Genomic DNA, 17,735 nt, shown 5'->3' with positions numbered 1-17,735 from the left:
GGGACATAGAAGTTGTCCTTTCCCACGTGATACTAGTTCCTTCTTTTACCTTCAGGCATGTGACGTGGGGGTGAAAAAAAGCCTCTGACCTAGAAATATCTCTGTCTCTCTTCAGGAACTCAATTTTCCTAGCATCTGGAGAATATAATGGAGTGGAGGAGAAGAGAGTCATCCTTTATTTGGATAAAGGAATGAGAAAAAGAGGTGCCACTACTGAACAGATTTTTTTTCCATCTACGAGTAGAAGACAACCTCTCTAGTGTGTCATAGTGCTATTGTTTGACTCCTAAGTAGGAAGACTGTTATTTTGGTATTCCTGTAGTGCTACAGGCACTGATGCTTTGAGGTACCCAAGCTAGCTCTATTTCTGCATAGCACAGTTACAACATAGAGCTTACCTCCTTCACATAGTTGCTAAGACTGCAAGCTGGGAAGCAGTCCTGGGCTGCAGTTTGTATTGCTGGGATTTGATGCCAATCCAATGCAAGTTTCTTGTGAAGCATGTAACCCAAAATGCTCGCAATGCTGCTGTGTCCTCTCTGCTAAGCAGTAGTCCTCCTGTCTTCTATTTCTGGAAATCTTTTGCACATTGACTAAATCCAAAGCAGACAATATCTCTTCTCTTCTTCTCCAACTTTCTCTCTCCAGTTTAGATAAAGGGCATACCCTGATGGACTAGAGCACTCCTGATATATGTGTGTCATCAGGCAGAGAAGGGACTTGTGGTACCAATTTGTAATTCAAATTGGATAACTACTCAACACAATGTAGTTGAGCGCCCTAACTGTCAAGCTTTTGTATGTAAGTTATTACCATTTTAGAAGAAAACTGCAGGTGTTTTGACCTTCCCTTGCGAGCTGGGCCTGTTATTATTGGTTAGATGTTCTTTGAGCAAATCTACTGTGTTGGGACCCTCTGGAGACTTGGAAAGACATTCATCTTACATGATCCAAGGCAGTAGTTTTATGTGATCTCATAAGGAATTGTCAGACCCAAGAGAAAAGGAGTCTGATGAGGTTTTGGCCCCAATTATGCTGTTATTTAATCGGTAATGCATGAATATTGGTTTTGGATATTTTCTGTGAATGCATTTCCTTGGGGGGGGTTGCCTTGGAAATAACCTGCCCGCCTCAAAGAGATTATGCAAAGGTAGTCATTGTGGAAAATGTCTTGACAAACACAGACCTTGCCGATAAGTACCGTGTGACGGATGTGTTCTGAATGCTGGGTAAATACTTGAAAGGTGGTCCCAAATAAGAGGAGTTTTCTAGGCTGGGATACTTCTTGAATTGCAATAGGTACTATTTCTGTTTTGTTCAGAGTGCTAAACCAGGTCTGTCTTTTCTAAAAGAAATGTTTGTTTTTGTGGTCCTTTGTAGACGTAACCTGACAAAGTTATCCCTGATATTCAGCCATATGCTGGCAGAACTCAAAGGTATTTTCCCAAGTGGCCTTTTCCAGGGAGACACGTTCCGGATCACCAAGGCAGATGCTGCAGAATTTTGGAGAAAGGCTTTTGGCGAAAAGTAAGTTTCTAACTGTGTTTAAAAATAGAGATGTGGGAACAAATTGCACACAGCACTGTGTATTTTTAAAAATTCTGTTTTGCGGTTCAGAAAGGTCTTTGTCAGGTTAAAATGAGCGATGGGAGAGAGCTACTAGTCATTTGGTCCACTCTCTGGGGTGAGATACAGGATTGTTCCTACATTATATTTCCTAGTTCTTTGTCCTGTCTTGTTTTAAATGTGTCAAGTGATGGGTCTTTCCCCACTTTCCCTAGGAGACTCTTGTACTGTCATGGAGTTTCCCTCTATTATTCAGCTTAACTTTTCCTCTCCTTAATTTAATTCCTTAACTTGTAAGTAAGGTCCACGAACTATGCAAAATAATCTGCTTTCTTCTTCCAAAGGTTACTATGCCCCCAATATTAGTTGTCCTTTAGCTAAGCCATTATATTAAATTCTTTTCATCTTCCCTCCAATTAGTCTTTCCAATCACTTAGTCACCTTTCTTCTGGCTTCTCTGAACTTTTGTCAGTTTGCATAATGGCTTTGTTAAGATACAATGAAGGAGAAAGTGAAATGCAATGTGTATTTGCGTGGAAACTGTTGAAATGTCAGGTTTAATTTTTGTATCTAATAAAACGCTAACTAAATGAGCTGTAGAGGTGTCCACAGCAACGTTTGAGGATTAAAGTTAATGGAATTGGGTACTGCTTTCTAACTAAGGTAACTAAGGTACTTCACTTAAAGAGTTTAATTAGTAGCTGTCAGAACAAAAAGCAATAATATATTTACTCATGAATAACACAGTTGTCTGAAGCTAGACATGTTCCTTCTATGTTTCTATTCCACTTGATATTTTAAAAGAAGGAAAATATTCCTTTAAACAGGAGCCTCTGTTCTGGCTTCTGATTATCTTACTTCTCCAGTTAATCCCTCTTTAGAGAATTGTTTGCAGCTTTTTTATTTTTTTTAACTGTCTAGACCTCTATTACTGTTAACTCCTTATCTACCAGCTGCAACATTATGATATTCTTATCAAGTGATGGTGTTGTATACAGCCCAGGGTACATACAAGTGTTGACATGATAGGACTGCACAGAAAGGCAAAGGAGAAAGCAGAGCTGGACTTCAGATTCCAAAATTTTGCATGCAGAGAAATTTGTCTAAAGTTCATTTGGCTGCTAATTTCCTGCAGTACCAAGAAATGCCATGCTTGCATAACATGAATAAATCTCTTGCGGCTAATTTTGATTTTGCTCTCTTCCATTATCATGAGGTGCGTACTCACAAAAAAAATGTATAAGGTATGTACGTAGTGGTGGTCTTCAGGCATATCACGCTTACAGATGGCTTGGTTTTCCCCAGGACTATCGTTCCTTGGAAAAGCTTCCGTCAGGCCTTGCATGAAGTGCATCCAATCAGTTCAGGGCTGGAAGCTATGGCCCTGAAGTCAACGATTGACTTGACATGCAATGACTACATTTCAGTATTTGAATTTGATATCTTCACACGTCTTTTTCAGGTAAGAATTGAGGAACGTGAATCACTTGAAATGTGTCTCACTGCTTTAGGTTAGACTCTTCCCAGGACAAACTATATTTTACACACTAAAATGACATTATTTATGCTGTAAGGGATTTGGTCATCTTGCCCTTCATCCCCTAAACAGCTCTAGTAATACTCAGGACCCTACATTGCAGTAAAAGTATGTGATACTTCTGGTTGTAGAAGAAAAAATTGTCTAAATACATACCGCAACTGTAAGGCACATTCAGTATCCTCCCATGAATCAGTTTTTCCCTTTCAAAGGTCACTTTTAGACTGAAGTTCTGACACAATTTCTGTAAGCCAGGAAATATGAAGCTTAGTTTATCAGTCTGTCTTTCCTTATCCTTTTCTTTCTCGTCAGACTTTTTTTTTTTGGGGGGGGGCCTTGTTCAGGATGGAGCACAAGCATGGAAATTTGGGCTTCCTAGCTTTTGAACTGACACAGCCAGGATGTTGTGGACATGTCTGTGTTCTGTGCATGAGAAATATCTATATTACTGAAGTGATATTAGTAGTAGGTAAAATTCTAACCCACAGTCTTTAATAGTGCTAAACTCAAAACCAGAGCTTCTGATGGTGCAATTGGGTATTTACAAGAGCAAACACTTACTTCTTTGGCTCTGACTTGCCTTTTCCCATGTGATAGTTGAGTTGTAATTAAGATATGTCTAGATGAAAAATTCCCATGTTCGGTGTTGCAATGTAGCTGATCTCATTCAGTAATTTTTCCAACTATAGTACATAAAGAGCAAGTTAAGAGTTGCTGCAATTTCCAAGAGATGCAAAGTACTTAGGGAGAGCTAATATCTTCTTTTAGACAAGTTGAGAAATTTGGAAAAATTGGATGAGATTTAGACACCCAAGCCCTTCTCAGGATTGAGAGCTTTCAAACTGTTTTTATGACTTTTTGTGCATCATTTTAAGGAATATTTAACCTGTATGTGCTGGTTTATTTATTCAAATCTTAGACTAGCCAGTAATCCTTGCCACACCCAAGTGAGATTAGGTGGTTAAGGAATAGTCACAAGCATCTTACACACAGTGAAACTGAGACAGAGAGGGGAGGTCACTTTCCTGAGGCTGTATAGGAAGTCGGTGTTAGAGATCAGACTAGTCATGGTTTCTGGTCCTGTGCATAATCTTATTAAACTCCTGTCTTTATCCCTGTCTCAGGAATGAGTCATTGTCTCTGCAGAAGCAGCACAAATTGGTAGCTATTCTTGAGCTGTCTTTTTGTGACCTCAGTGACTTCTCCCTTGGCATTTATTAAAGGAGTTTTGATTAAGGTCTGTCTTAGGTGATGTTTTTATCACCGACAAGGGAGAAAATCAAATGCTAAGGCTGCTGCATGAGAACGTAGGTTTTAGTTCCTCTACTGGATTTATGGTGGGATAAGAAACCTGCTTCTTTAACTGAAGAACTGATCCCTTTGATTAAGGAATATTATATGTGTTGATACCTTTTAGAAGTGCATGGTTAATATAATTCTTTGTTGTTTCTATAGCCATGGTCCTCTTTGCTCAGGAACTGGAATAGCCTAGCGGTGACTCATCCTGGTTATATGGCATTCCTAACGTATGATGAGGTGAAAGCCCGGCTTCAGAAATTCATTCACAAACCTGGCAGGTTAGTGCTTGGCAGCAGTGGCTTTTTTGATCATTCTTGATAACGTCGCTGATTACTACACTGTCTGAGGAGATTGGTTTTATTTTGTCTTTGTCCTCCTTCCTCAGAAATTTAAACTGTGAAAAACCCTAGCTTGCCCTGTACTTGGAGATCATCCTCTGTGAGGTGACTTACCTCCAGCCCACCCCCACAATTGTCACAACAGCTCCCTCGGGCACAAGCAGAACACAGACACAGACACTGCCAGAGTGAGCCTAAACGGTGGGCTGTTTAGGACCATGGATAAGGGAATGTATCTATAGGACCCGTAACTTTCTGGTGTATATGCATAAAGCCAGGAGAGCTGACCAGATTGCAGCCTCCAGAAGCAGTGTGTACATTTGAAGCCAACTTCAGACAGACAAGGGAGCTGACCAATGTTTGCGCTGGCAGAAAGCAGCATGGTAGGCAGAGTAGACTGCAAGGTAATGCTGCGGGCTGGGTGGACTTCAGAGGCTGTGGGGGGCAACACATGCTTCTGGGGGGGACTGTGGACCTGAGCAGTTTTGGGCTACCCTACCTGGGTAGAACTTGGCCCAATGCAACAGGGCTAACAGATTTCTTTTTACGCAGGAAGGGCCAAGTGTTCATTTCTGGAGGTTGTTACTATACTGTTAGTTCTGTGCTGGTTTTAAAAATGGAAACCTTGTGTAGTCTGTTTGTTGGTTTTGTTGTTTGTTGGGGTTTTTTTAAAGTTAATTTGAAACAAATGATTTTAAGGATGCTAACTTTTCTTGCTCTGGATTCTGGGTTTAATTTCACCTGGAGGCCAGTGCTTGGATGCTTTTCTCGCTTTGTATCAGATTGCAAGTTCTCCTTTTATCTGCCTGGGGGTAAATTGAGGAAAGCTGGTATAAATCATCAAGTTATTCCTACTAGTTTTTATTTGCTGTCTTGAGATAGCCAGACAAAGTCTGCCTACTTGACATTTAATCTTTCCTGTCTGTTCCAGTCCAAACTGAAGTTTCTTTTCCTTTGTGCTTTTTTAGTTATATTTTCCGATTGAGTTGTACACGACTCGGTCAGTGGGCTATTGGCTATGTCACTGCAGATGGGAACATTCTTCAGACAATCCCCCACAACAAACCTCTTTTTCAAGCACTGATTGATGGCTTCAGGGAAGGCTTGTAAGTAACTTTATCAAAATTAAGTTTTTTGCCCTTTTTCACTGTGAGTTTGTTTTATAAATCTTAATCCTGTGGTGAGGTCTTAAAGTCAGTTGAATGGTAAAACGTACCCTCTGGGTTCGTCACACATTATCTACTTCACAGGAGAGGCAGCATGTTGCAGAGGTCAAGCAATCACTGTTGACATCACTGAGCCCTTTTTGGACATCTCTCAGCTCTTCCTTTTTATTTAGACCTTGATTCAGCAAAACAGTTCAATCATGTGAACAGTCCCATTGATGTCAGTGGAATAATTCATATACGTAACTGTTTTGGCACTTGAGAATACTCAGACAGCTATCCTTTGCACTGGAGAGCTGTACTGTCCTTTGCAATAGCAGACGATAAGTGTGTGTCAGCGTTTCCCTTGTCATAGATTCTTTTCCAGTCGAGTCCTTAATTTGAGCCACCGCAACTGATATTATGGCGTTAGTTTTCTTACTCTGGATATTACAGTTTCGCTATAGGATGATTTAAGAGGAGGAGTCTGGGACCGTAACATCCTGTTTAAAATAAAAATTGCTGCCAGGAAGAAAAACAAGCTTATTATTATTTTTAAGAATGACATGTTTGATTTTTGTCCGATAGTAAAATTCTTCCAAAACTTCTTTTGAATTCAGAATACCTTGAATTCCCACCCCTCGCTTCTCACCCTCATTCTTTCTTTCCTCCACCATCCCCAAAAGAAACCTTATATGTGTGTTCCTATGGGGGGGGGCGGGTGTATGTATGCGTGTGTGTATATGCACATATAGAGAGAGATCTTTTGTTTCCCCAACTGCTTACAGTTACTTATTTCCCGATGGCCGGAATCAGAATCCTGACTTGACTGGCTTGTGTGAGCCCACACCTCAGGACCACATTAAAGTTACACAGGTGAGCAAAGTATTCTATCCCATCAAACTTGCTTGCTTTCTTTCTAATTTCCAGCCTCCTTAGCTGTTTATACAATTCTGTCATACTTGGTATCCCCAAGGCTTGTTTTTAAGGCTGATGTATTGTATTTTACAGGAGTTGCAGAAATCTTTGAATGGTAGGAATGGGCAGAGGAGATTGCAAAGGTTAGGTAAAGCTTTATGCAGGGCTGACAGATTTTAAGATTTTTTTTTTAGAATGTTCTGCCAAATATTCATTCTTTTGTGCCATCCAGCATGTCTTGAGCCCTGCTTTCCTAGGCTGTTCTAGGGACACCTAAATGAAAACCTGGGATAACTTGAAGTCCGCTTTTTTCGGAGCTTTGACAGGTGTATCTAGCACATAAAATTATAGTGAAATTTTTGCAGATTTCTGTTCTCCTTTGTGTTCTTGTGTTTAGAATTTATTTATTCCTGCAAATCTTGCATTGGGTTTCTTGTAGCTATGACTAATCATGCTTGTTATTTTACAGTATTAACCATGTCTGTCTGTCTTTTCCCAAGGAACAATATGAATTGTATTGCGAGATGGGCTCCACGTTTCAGCTGTGTAAAATATGTGCTGAAAATGACAAGGATGTGAAGATTGAACCATGCGGCCATCTGATGTGCACGTCCTGTCTCACTGCGTGGCAGGTGAGGCATTGCCTCTCGTTAATCTCTCTGAGTGAAGCTAGTTGCTTTTTTACAGAAGCGGTATATGCTCTTCTCAAAACTGTTCAGTTTCCTTCAGGTATGGAGATAAGATAGCATAACTGAGGATGTAAGCTCATAGTTCAGTAATATCAGTGCATCAGTGCCAGCTTCACCAGCACAGGAAGAAGCTGGTTACATGCCTGATCTCTTAATCTAGGAATAGACCAGAAATGTGAGGACTTGCTAAAAAGCTGTTTTTCTACTTGAGAGAAAATACTCCATATTTGTAGCACAGTTTGCCTTTCTGTCTTCCTCTCAGTTGAAAGGTACCTGCCAAAAAGCAGGTTTAAACCTCTTTGTATATTAACTATGTGTTTAATTTCTGCATCATAGTGGCTGTTGTAACAGATCTCTTCTCTTCCTTGAAGGAATCAGAAGGCCAGGGTTGTCCTTTTTGCCGCTGTGAAATCAAAGGCACGGAGCCAATTGTAGTAGACCCATTCGACCCCAGAGGAGGAGGAGGATTATCACGGCAAGGGGCAGAAGGAACTCCCTCACCTAGTTATGATGATGATGATGATGACAGAGCTGATGATTCCCTCTTCATGATGAAAGAACTCGCTGGTACCAAAGTAAGGTCACCAGAGTGTGTGCTAGTAGGTGTGGCAGTATGTACAAAGACTGCATGTTCTCCATAGTTTTCTGTGGTCTTAGCGATTTGTGTGTGTGATGGTTGTCAGACCTTATAACAGGAAAGATTTTACTCAGTATGGAAAACAGGGATTTAGGTTCAGTTTCGTCAGTTCAGTTCACACTGTCAGTTCTATTAAGCAATGGTGATCACACTTTGAAATCTTTGATCTTTTGTGTGTTGTCTTGAAAGAATCTAGAAGGGTGAAAAGGCTGGCTTGACCTATTGGAATGTAAGATCTAGGTTTATAACACTTCTCTGCATGCTTAGCAATGCTGCTTTTGATTTATTAGCCATAGTTCACCCATATCAGCAAAAATCCATCCATTTTCCCCAGGGATGAATACAGCCAACCAGATATAGTCTTCCCAAAGTCCTGATGACTAACTGGGTAGAGGGCAAGCTATTTTGCTGAGGAAGTCAATTTGACTGTCATCTTTTTATATGGTGTCTGATAAATTTGTATAATAAAGGTGTGATAACTCACTGCCATTAGTGCTACTTCCTTCCAGGAGATGTGTACAAGATAGGCATTCTTTGTGGATCCCTGCATGTTTTTTCCTAAAAGCCCATTGCTGCTCTTGCACATCTGCACTTAGCATTGTTTTACTGCATAGGGAAGTGGGTTTGAATTTGGCTAATTTTTAATAGTTCAATTCGCTAAAATAAGCTGCCTTTCCTGGTCAGAAAAAACCCTCTACACTGGTTTACCTCTGGTCATATTTCTCTTTAGCTTCCACCCTGTGATATAGTGTACTAAACAGTAAACGGTATTCCTGGAGGTAGTTTTTTGTATACATAGCTTGGGGAAGCAAAGCAGTTTCCTCAGTGTGACATCCTGTCATGGTCTGCAGTAGGCTAGTACTTCGTATTTGTTGGCATTAGTGAGTTCAAACCTGTGTAAAGCTTTTCAAAGTTAGAAAGCACTAGCCTTGTTTGTAAAATGACATCTATGAAAAAGAGAAGAACAAATCAGAAGGGCGCTGTTCTGATTTGTTAGGTGGAAAAACAGCTTTCCAGGGACAAAAATGGAGGTTTTGGTGCACGCTAGTGATTGCTGCAACAGCCGTGACACTGTAGTCGAAGTAGTTTGCACAGTGGTGCCTGCAGTGATAAGTAGGATTTGCAGCAGATCATGCCCTCTTGTGTCAAAAAGAAAAGAAGCTTGCTTCTGCTCAGGGCCCAGTAAGGCAGGTTTGTTACTCCAGCCAAACAGCTTGTCTTTTATTGTGCCATTGCTAAGTGTGCATTTTTAGTTGTGTGCCCCAGCTAAGCCCATTGGTGATCGTCAAGGCTTGCTGCAAGTCAAATGCTGTTGTGCTGTGAAATTGCCTTCATTTACTGGTGTGTGATTGTTACTAATACAGTAATTTGTTACCGATAGCGATACTGAAGCCAGTACAAGTCACAGAGCTTGAAAGCCTCTCTAGAGAAAAGGAGTTCTGCTGGATTTTGTCATTTGTTGATTTTCCCCACTCTTTTCTTTTTCAGGTCGAGCGTCCTCCTTCTCCGTTCTCAGTAGCTCCACAGGCCACCCTTCCTCCTGTGCCACCACGACTGGATCTTTTGCAGCAGCGAGTGTCCAATCCGCCTGGGGCTTCCAGTCCTGGGACCACTTCAAAGGTCAAACACACTGTTTGCCCTTTCAGCTATGATTTTGGTGGGGCAGGCAGGAAGAAGAGCATTCTGGTGAACGCTACGTGTTCTCTGTGACATCCCTAAGTACTTTCACACAAGACTTTTTCTTCTTCCTTTTCTGTAGTCCTGTTAGGCTACTTTCCTTCCATTCCCCACAAGAGCCTAGTCTGTCCTGAAAGCAAATGCTTCCTTCTGGAATCCATGGTAGGAGAGTCCCTTTTTGCTGTTTAAAGGGCCTGTCTTTTCTTCACATTCATCCATGCAACTGCTAGAAAGAAGCTGGTCCTAAGCTGAAGTACTTGCTCACTTAAGGTGATTGGTGTCCTCCTGTTGAACTACCAAGTTATTGTTATTACCAATATCTTCACTGGTTTTCAGCCTCAGCCACTGCTGCCTGTGCCCTTTGGACCCACATTTATGGGCTTGTGTTTTGTTCTAGCTAGCAGGCTAGATGTGGGAAGGTGTCATATTCCTGTCCAAACTTCTCTTTTCTTCACAAATTTTTCCATAGAAAAATAAGGAAGGAATGAAATGTGTGTGACTGGGAGAGAGTAACTGGTTTTCTGATTGACTAGCAGAAGGCAGTAGAGTGATCTTAGTGGCATTTGGTCATTGGCTGTTGAGGTATGGCAGCGGTTCTTCAGCTGGTTTGGATGAATTAATAAAATCATGCTTGAAAGTTCAGGCAGAAGAAAATACCCAATTCTATGAATATTCATTGCTGACTGATGAATGTTAACTTGTATAAATAACCCACAATTGAATCTTTTTTTTAAATGATGGGTATCCTTTGTTTGGAATCCAATCTAATGCTGCTGTAAGCTTTTTTTTTTCCTTCAAGAAAAACAATCTGGGGTGTTTAGTGCCTAGCTGTAGCTGCACGTAGTTACTGCGTTATCTCTTCAAGCCTGTAGAGAAGGTGTCTGGAGGGTTAACTTGTGGAGATGTGGAGAGTTATCTCCACATCCTTTGAGATAATTTCTTGTAAAAATAGATAAAACAAAAACCAAAACTCACCCTGCTGCCACCCACCTCCCTCCTTTTTATGTTTTGTGGATAGACTACCTTTGTTAAGCAATATTTTACATTCTTCTGCCTTCCAGGCTGCACCTGGTACTCTTCACAAGGATAAACCTTTGCCGATCCCACCCACGCTCAGAGATCTTCCGCCGCCACCGCCTCCGGACAGGCCACATTCCATTGGGACTGAAGGTCGACCTCAGAGACGGCCCCTGCCCTGCACGCCAGGAGACTGTCCTTCGAGAGACAAACCGCCCCCTGTGCCCTCCAACCGTCAGGCAGATCTGTGGCCATCCAGGCCAATTCCAAAAGCCCCATCTGTAGCTCTCAGCCCTGGTGACCCTTGGGCTGGGAGAGAACTGTCAAACAGACACTCGCTTCCCTTTTCCTTGCCCTCTCAGATGGACTCCAGGGCTGACAGCCATCGGCTTGGGAGCACGCTCAGCCTGGACAACCCAGTGGTGAGTACGCCTATTGGAGGTGAAGGTAATTTGTGAGGAGTTAAGTCTTCCAAGGTGCCCTCTTCTTATAGTTTACATCTGAATAGGGCGATCTTGTGCCAAGGGAGAGATGGAAAGGAACTGGTGAATGCCGGGCAAGGGAGAATAATGGGAGGGCTTCTTAGGGACGTGCTTTTGTGCCTCTTGGGAGCAAGGCTGAAATCCCAGTTTGAGCAGTTAAGCCACAATTTCATGATCACTGTTCACACTTCAATTTTGTAAAACTGAGAATGTTTTGTATTGGGAGCTGGTATGCTGAAAAAGTGTAATTTTCTCAGTTTTCCATCCTGTAAAGCCTGCACACAGTAGCTGTGGTTAGTTTAACACAGTAAAATCTGAGTTTAATTTGGATCTGTTACTATTACCAATGTCGTGATGTGTAACTTAGTAGTCCAACGTAATTGTTCTCTAAAAGAAATCCCAGGCAGTTTTGCTTTCTTTGATTTCATTCCCCTAATTTTTCCTTTTAAAACCTCCAGCTTTCTAAAAATGAAAGCAAGTACATTTTTAGCCAGATTGGCTAAGAAAATGACACTTGCACAGTTGTCATTCTGTCCCTGTGTGCTTGTCTGCATCCTTTTCCTCTTGTCCCCCATTAACATTTTGGCCTTTTGGCCTATTTTGGCTGAATTTGCCAGAGCCATTAGAGTCTCAAAAGATATGAAGTTCCTGCAGTTTTTGTGTAAACAGGCAGTTGGCTACAGGAGAAAAACCCTGCTTGTGCCCTCACTGAGGGAAAACTGTGACAGACCTACTGGATTTCTAAGGTGTCAGTAAATGCTTTGGAATAATGAAGATGCTTCATTCCCCCAGAGGATGTGTTGAATGACTGGCTGATAGCTTTGCAACTACACTGGTATATGTGGTGTTTCTGATTCCTGGTTTGAAATTTTTTCTTTCAGAGCTTGAACAGTGGTCCAACAACAACCCCAGAGTGTGAACACCCCAAAATTAAACCCTCCTCATCTGCCAATGCGATCTACTCCTTAGCTGCCAGGTCTGTTGTTTTCTAGCAAAAGTGCTGTTTATGGTAATCGTAGGGCTCTCTCCATGCTGGTGCCAGGGACAGAATTTGACACAACTCTGTCAGCCTTAGTTTCAGTCTCTGACAGATTCAAAATACACAATCTAGAGAAAGTAGATGAAATCAGCATCCCAAAGATCTGTGGGTAGTGGTGGTAGTTACCCTTGGCTGTGGCAATAGGAAACAGGCTACAGATGCCATTAGCTCTTTTATGAATTCACTTCTGAGTTGGTCTTTATGTGAAGTAGGTGATGTATAAAGTTTATGATATTGTCAACTTCCTTTTGCATAATGACCTTGTGCCAGTGTGACCTTGCAGCTGGGCTGCTAAGAATCCTGAAAGCCAGGTTATTTCTTTAGACAGAATCACTATAAGATGACTGCTTGTTACGTCCGCTGTGGATTTTAAAGGCCACTTTGATATTAATTAGATTTGGCATAAATGTTTTTCTGATGTTTATATCTTGTTTCTTCTGCCTCCAGACCACTGCCTGTACCAAAACTGCCTCCTGGGGAACAGTCTGAAAGCGATGAAGACACTGAATACATGTCACCATCCTCTCTGCCTGTGGTGCCTCCAGGTCCTGCTGTACAAAAACCAGAGATCAAAATGCCTTTGGAAGCGACTCAGAGTTTACGGTGAGATTCTGTTTGTATGTACTGTGCTTCCTCCTCACAGCTCTGGGAAAGCATATTTGTTTACTAGGGTGGAGATTTTGCTTGCTCCATTTGCTGAATTCCCCCAGTGGTGTTCACCAGATCTAGACTAACATAGCTAACTGTAAATGAAATGTGACTACTGCTCTTTTGCAGAATCCTTACAGAGTATTAAAGGAGTCAGATAACCACTCCCACCTCTTTCCGCCAGTAATGTTTTGAGAGCAGCAGCAACTGAAATTCAGAATTCTATTAAAAGGTTGTGTTCTGGTGGTATCAATTAAACTCTTTTAAGCTGATATGCTGTATTGCAATAGACATTACTAGAGCATTTTCTGGAACAAATATTCTTTCACAGAACGGTGGTGATTTCACTTTGAAGCAGGGATCTGTGCAGAATCTCACTCGCAGAACTAGGCGGTGGTGGTTGACCACTGTCGCATGTCTGAAGGGAAATATGTGTTCTCTCCCTCAGAGTTTTAGACTGCGACCAGCAGACGGACGGCTGTATGTATGAAGCAATGTACAACATTCAATCCCAAGCAGCATCCTCTGCCTTTGAGACTGTCAACACTTCTGGTGAGTCAGTGTGCTAAAAAAACAACTGAGAAACTGAGGTACGATGAATTGGTCCCAGTCCCAGTTGGAACAGCATTTTAGGCTAAATTAAATGTTACTTGCTTTCACTGCTAAAACAGCTAGGGTGTATGTGGAAACATCTGGGTCTGTGTACTGCAGACTGCATGTGGGGATGTTGTTGAGAAGCCTGGTTGGAACGCACTGTGAAAACACTCAACAGTTGTTAAAAGAACTGCTGTTTTGAAGATTTTTTTTTTTTTCTGGGCAGCAGTTGTCAGCCCACATCTATCATAAGTATTTTTAATCTAATACTACCTTCTGGAAAGAGCTTCCATTGAATGTGGGGTTTTGGCAGCAAAACTTCAGTTCTGTGTCCTGTCAATGTTTGTGGACTACAGGGGAACAGAGTCTGCCTTGAGAGACAGAGGCTCTGTTCAGTCCCAGAGCTCAGAATGCACCTCTTATTCTAGATGAAGGGGATCTGGCAGCAGCCACTGCCAGCAACGGCCCTGAAGAGTCAGAAAATGAAGATGATGGTTATGATATCCCCAAACCACCACTACCGGTTGCTATTGCTCGTCGCACACTGTCTGATATCTCCAATGCCACGTCTGCCTTCAGCCGAATGTCTTTGGAAAATGACCCTGTAACAGGTTAGAGAACACCTGTACTCTTCATGTTGTAGTGGGTACTGATGGCTTGCTACGCATGTTTGAAACTTCTGTCACTGACTCAAGGTTTTGTATGTAAGCTGTAAAATCAGCTTTACAAGGCAGAATTACACTGGTTCTTAGGTGTTCAGTTTGGTTTACAACTTGGAATGCACTGCCTTGGTCGTTTCATCACTGAGCTAGGAAATCACATTTAAATCACAGTTAGGAAAAGCTTTCCTCAGCTTAAAGGATATTCCTTAAGCCACTGTTTCCTCAGGGCATGGCATACCTTTTGTACCAGGGCATGAAACAGAACTTCAGAACAGATGCTCTGGGAAGCATCTTACCACTGTTCCAAGCGAAAGGTGACATGGCTGGCCTTGCACAGCTTCTGTCTGGCTCAGTCTCGGCTGTGGCTGTTGCCAGCAGATGGCACAAGTGTACTGTTTGATGCTGTCAGTTCCTTTGAGCAGGGACCTAGTAGCTCAGCAAGGTCAGCTTTTTGTCCCTGAGGAGTAGAGGACATCTTGTCCTTCTGGCTGCAAGGCACATTCTCCGAGGGAAAAACCAAAGCCTCGTCTCTCCAAGAGCCTTTCTGAATAATGCTTGACTTATTCCCTACAAGTGCCCAGCAGCTCTAAAGGAAGTTCTGAAACTCTTCCTGTTGGGGGGCTTTCAGCATGTCTGAACACTCTGGCGATTTGCCAGGTAAGAGGAGTGAGTTTCTTGTTCCTTTTGGAGGCAGACGGGAGGCAGAGCCACCTGTACCCAGGACCACTTGCCCCAGTGAGTCTTCTGTTCACCTGCTTCATCACTTCCCCTTCCCCGAGCTTGCCCTTCTTCAGCGCAGAGTTTACTAGTGCAGAGACGTTTATTAGCTTTTGCCACTCCTCCCTGCTCCCTGCCTCACCTTTTAAGTCTGTCACTTTGTCTGTAGAATGTGGCTGACAGGGATAAGAAGGGGCAGAGGGAGCTCACATCCTGCTCCCAGATGAAGTACTGAGCTTAATCATTGACCCTTCTTTGTTTCTACAGCCCTGAAATAACAGTGGTGGTGTCCTGCTTTGTAGCGTTAGGAGATCTGCTAATGAAGAACGCTGTGGAAATGCTGATTGTTACTGCTCTGGGAAGCATATGCAGTTTTCTGAAACACTGGGCATTGGCTACTGCTGAAGCCTGGTGCTAAGCAAGCCTGACTAGTATGGGATACATTTTGGCAGATTTATGTTCTCATGCATTGTGCCCTACAGTTTGGTTTCTTAATCATTTACCAAAAAAAGCTGTGCTAGTAGTTGCCCTTTCAAATTGACCCATGGTCTCTGAAATTTGATCCAGTTCAAGCTGAAACAGCGATTTCAAAAGACAATTTGGAGAGAAGTGGGTAGTCCTTTTTCTCAAATGTACAAAAAGCTTTTTATGTGTAAGAAGCTTGTACTTTGAAGATTAGGGAGTTGAACTGTATTGTGGTTGGTGAGGAAGCTTCAATGAATTTGTTTCCTGAAGAGCCTTCTCTATCTTAGTGCTTTTGGTAGTTTTTCAGAAAGGCTCCACAATGACTGCTTCTTTTCTGACCAGTGCTGCAGTGCCCACTCTCAAAAAGGGATTGTTTGGACATTCTTAGTCTTACGGACTTGTCTGTCGTACACCAGTTCTACTGCTAGAAAACTATCTTGAGTGCCTTGAGGAGTTTCTCCAGAAGACAAGTAAAACTTTCTTTAAGGTGATGTCAAATGTTCATGCAGGAAAGTTTCTTGTGATTTGCAAAGTAGGAAAAAATGCTTTCTGCAATGATACAGGAGGTTAGAACTCAAAAATTATCAGATGTTGGATTAACACATTAAGCTATGTGTTGGAGCGTTTGTTGGCTGGTTTATTGGCTATTCTTTTTCCCCCCCGGGAGTAGCGCATGATGTGGCTACTGGCAAGTAACACATCTGAATGACTATGAGGAAAGGCAGAACAGGCTGAGCTTACTGATCTGCCACAGCAGCCAGCCGTTAGGTAGGGTGAGCTTCAGCAGGAGGTCTTGTAGGTGGCCCTGGCCTGCTGATGGGCTGGCAGAGGAAGAGGAGCAGACCCTTCAGAGAACATAATTCAGTTGCTGGAGCAATTGTGGTGAATGAGTTGTAACTAATAGATCTGGTTTTGTGCATACACTCCCTCAGCACGCTGCAATGTGGGCAACAGTTCTGTGAGGAGAGATCAGCATCTGGACAGTTAAACTGGGGGTTGCTGTCTGTTTCTAGAAAGAAATGGGATGTTTGGTGAAGTTGCATATTCTGTGTGTCATATTTTCCCAGCAGGTCTCTGTTTCTTATTCTAAGGCTGATATCTGAGCTCTGCTCACACGCACACATATATCCCTTGTCTATTTATGTGGTCTTATCTTAATAAATGAGCCTGATGTGGCCTCCTAATTAAAAAAACCTCCATAGCCGTTTTTGCACACGAGAGGGGAAGCTGAGCTAATCTGTACCATTGTGTGAGAGGATAGGCTGGTTGGAGAAAGTGGCGTAGCTTTCGGTGGCATGTTTTTGAAGTGCCATTTATCAGTCTAATGTCATTCCCGCTTTGTTCCAAGCAAGAATCACATGTCCTTTTTTGAAGTGATGTGTTTGTTTCTCCTTCCAGGTTTTTCAGATGGCTCTCAAGTTCCAGAAAGGCCGCCGAAGCCGCTACCACGGAGAATAAATTCTGAGCGGAAAGCAGGGAGCTGCCAAACAGGCGGAGCCAGCAGTGGGACCAGTGCGTCACTGCAACTTTCCAGTGAGATCGAGAATCTAATGAGCCAAGGCTACTCATATCAGGACATTCAGAAAGCACTGGTCATTGCACATAACAATATTGAAATGGCCAAGAATATTCTCCGGGAGTTTGTTTCCATTTCCTCCCCTGCGCATGTGGCCACATAGCACATTACCTCCACACCTACAACTTCTGTGGACCAACTGCCTGGGCAGCCGTAGCCCAGCTACGCACCAAAGGGGAAGGGGGTTCCTTTAGAGACTTCGTGCTGAGGTCAGTCCTGCCTCTTAAGAGAATCAGTTATCAGGTTTTTGTGGTTCCAGATTTCAAAGCAGTGGAATGAAATGGAGCAGAATGGTGTTTTATACAGTGTATGTCTTGGAGTCCTTTACCCCTACCTCTTGTTTAAGAGAAGAGATTTATTTCCAGGGTGTTGGTAGAGAAAGGTATTGCAACAAGGGATCCCCGAGCTGATGCCCTGGAGGCTGGGGGGAGTGTTTTGTGCTGTGAATTCTAAGTGAATCCTCTGAGAAACAAAGTCTCGAGGTCGGTGTGGTGTGTCCTGTGGTTCATGGTACTAGGTTTGGATCTGTTCGCTGCTGTGTGTCTGGCTCAGGCTTTTTAGAGCAGCTGGGAGGTCACTTTCTGCTGGGAATAAATAAGAGACCTTGGAAGAATCTTTTGATTGCTTCCTGTTTGCCATGGCCTTTCCCTCTTGCCTGTAATAATAGCATTTATTGCTTGTGATTCAAGTCCTCCCTTTTTGCCTGGAGATAGCATGACTAGCTTCTGTC

At 42.6% G+C, this 17,735-nt stretch overlaps 1 protein-coding gene across 1 annotated transcript in view; it reads left to right on the top strand.

The window, feature by feature from the left end:
- The window catches only part of CBL (Cbl proto-oncogene), a 33,633-nt gene extending 15,960 nt beyond the window's left edge, over positions 1–17,673 (top strand). The window contains exons 2-15 of the mRNA XM_009287955.2: positions 1,380–1,526; positions 2,871–3,027; positions 4,558–4,679; positions 5,708–5,845; positions 6,673–6,760; positions 7,303–7,434; positions 7,863–8,066; positions 9,617–9,748; positions 10,867–11,244; positions 12,186–12,280; positions 12,791–12,946; positions 13,440–13,543; positions 14,014–14,196; positions 16,828–17,673. Coding sequence (XP_009286230.1) covers positions 1,380–1,526; positions 2,871–3,027; positions 4,558–4,679; positions 5,708–5,845; positions 6,673–6,760; positions 7,303–7,434; positions 7,863–8,066; positions 9,617–9,748; positions 10,867–11,244; positions 12,186–12,280; positions 12,791–12,946; positions 13,440–13,543; positions 14,014–14,196; positions 16,828–17,108 — 2,317 coding nt within the window. The 3' untranslated portion in view covers positions 17,109–17,673. The remainder of the gene's footprint in view (positions 1–1,379; positions 1,527–2,870; positions 3,028–4,557; positions 4,680–5,707; positions 5,846–6,672; positions 6,761–7,302; positions 7,435–7,862; positions 8,067–9,616; positions 9,749–10,866; positions 11,245–12,185; positions 12,281–12,790; positions 12,947–13,439; positions 13,544–14,013; positions 14,197–16,827) is intronic.
- Positions 17,674–17,735: the final 62 nt, after the last annotated feature.

Source organism: Aptenodytes forsteri, unplaced genomic scaffold (assembly GCF_000699145.1).
Source record: "Aptenodytes forsteri isolate BGI_AS27 unplaced genomic scaffold, ASM69914v1 Scaffold841, whole genome shotgun sequence".
Classification (NCBI taxonomy): domain Eukaryota; kingdom Metazoa; phylum Chordata; class Aves; order Sphenisciformes; family Spheniscidae; genus Aptenodytes; species Aptenodytes forsteri.
This window is presented reverse-complemented; position numbering and strand designations above follow the sequence as displayed.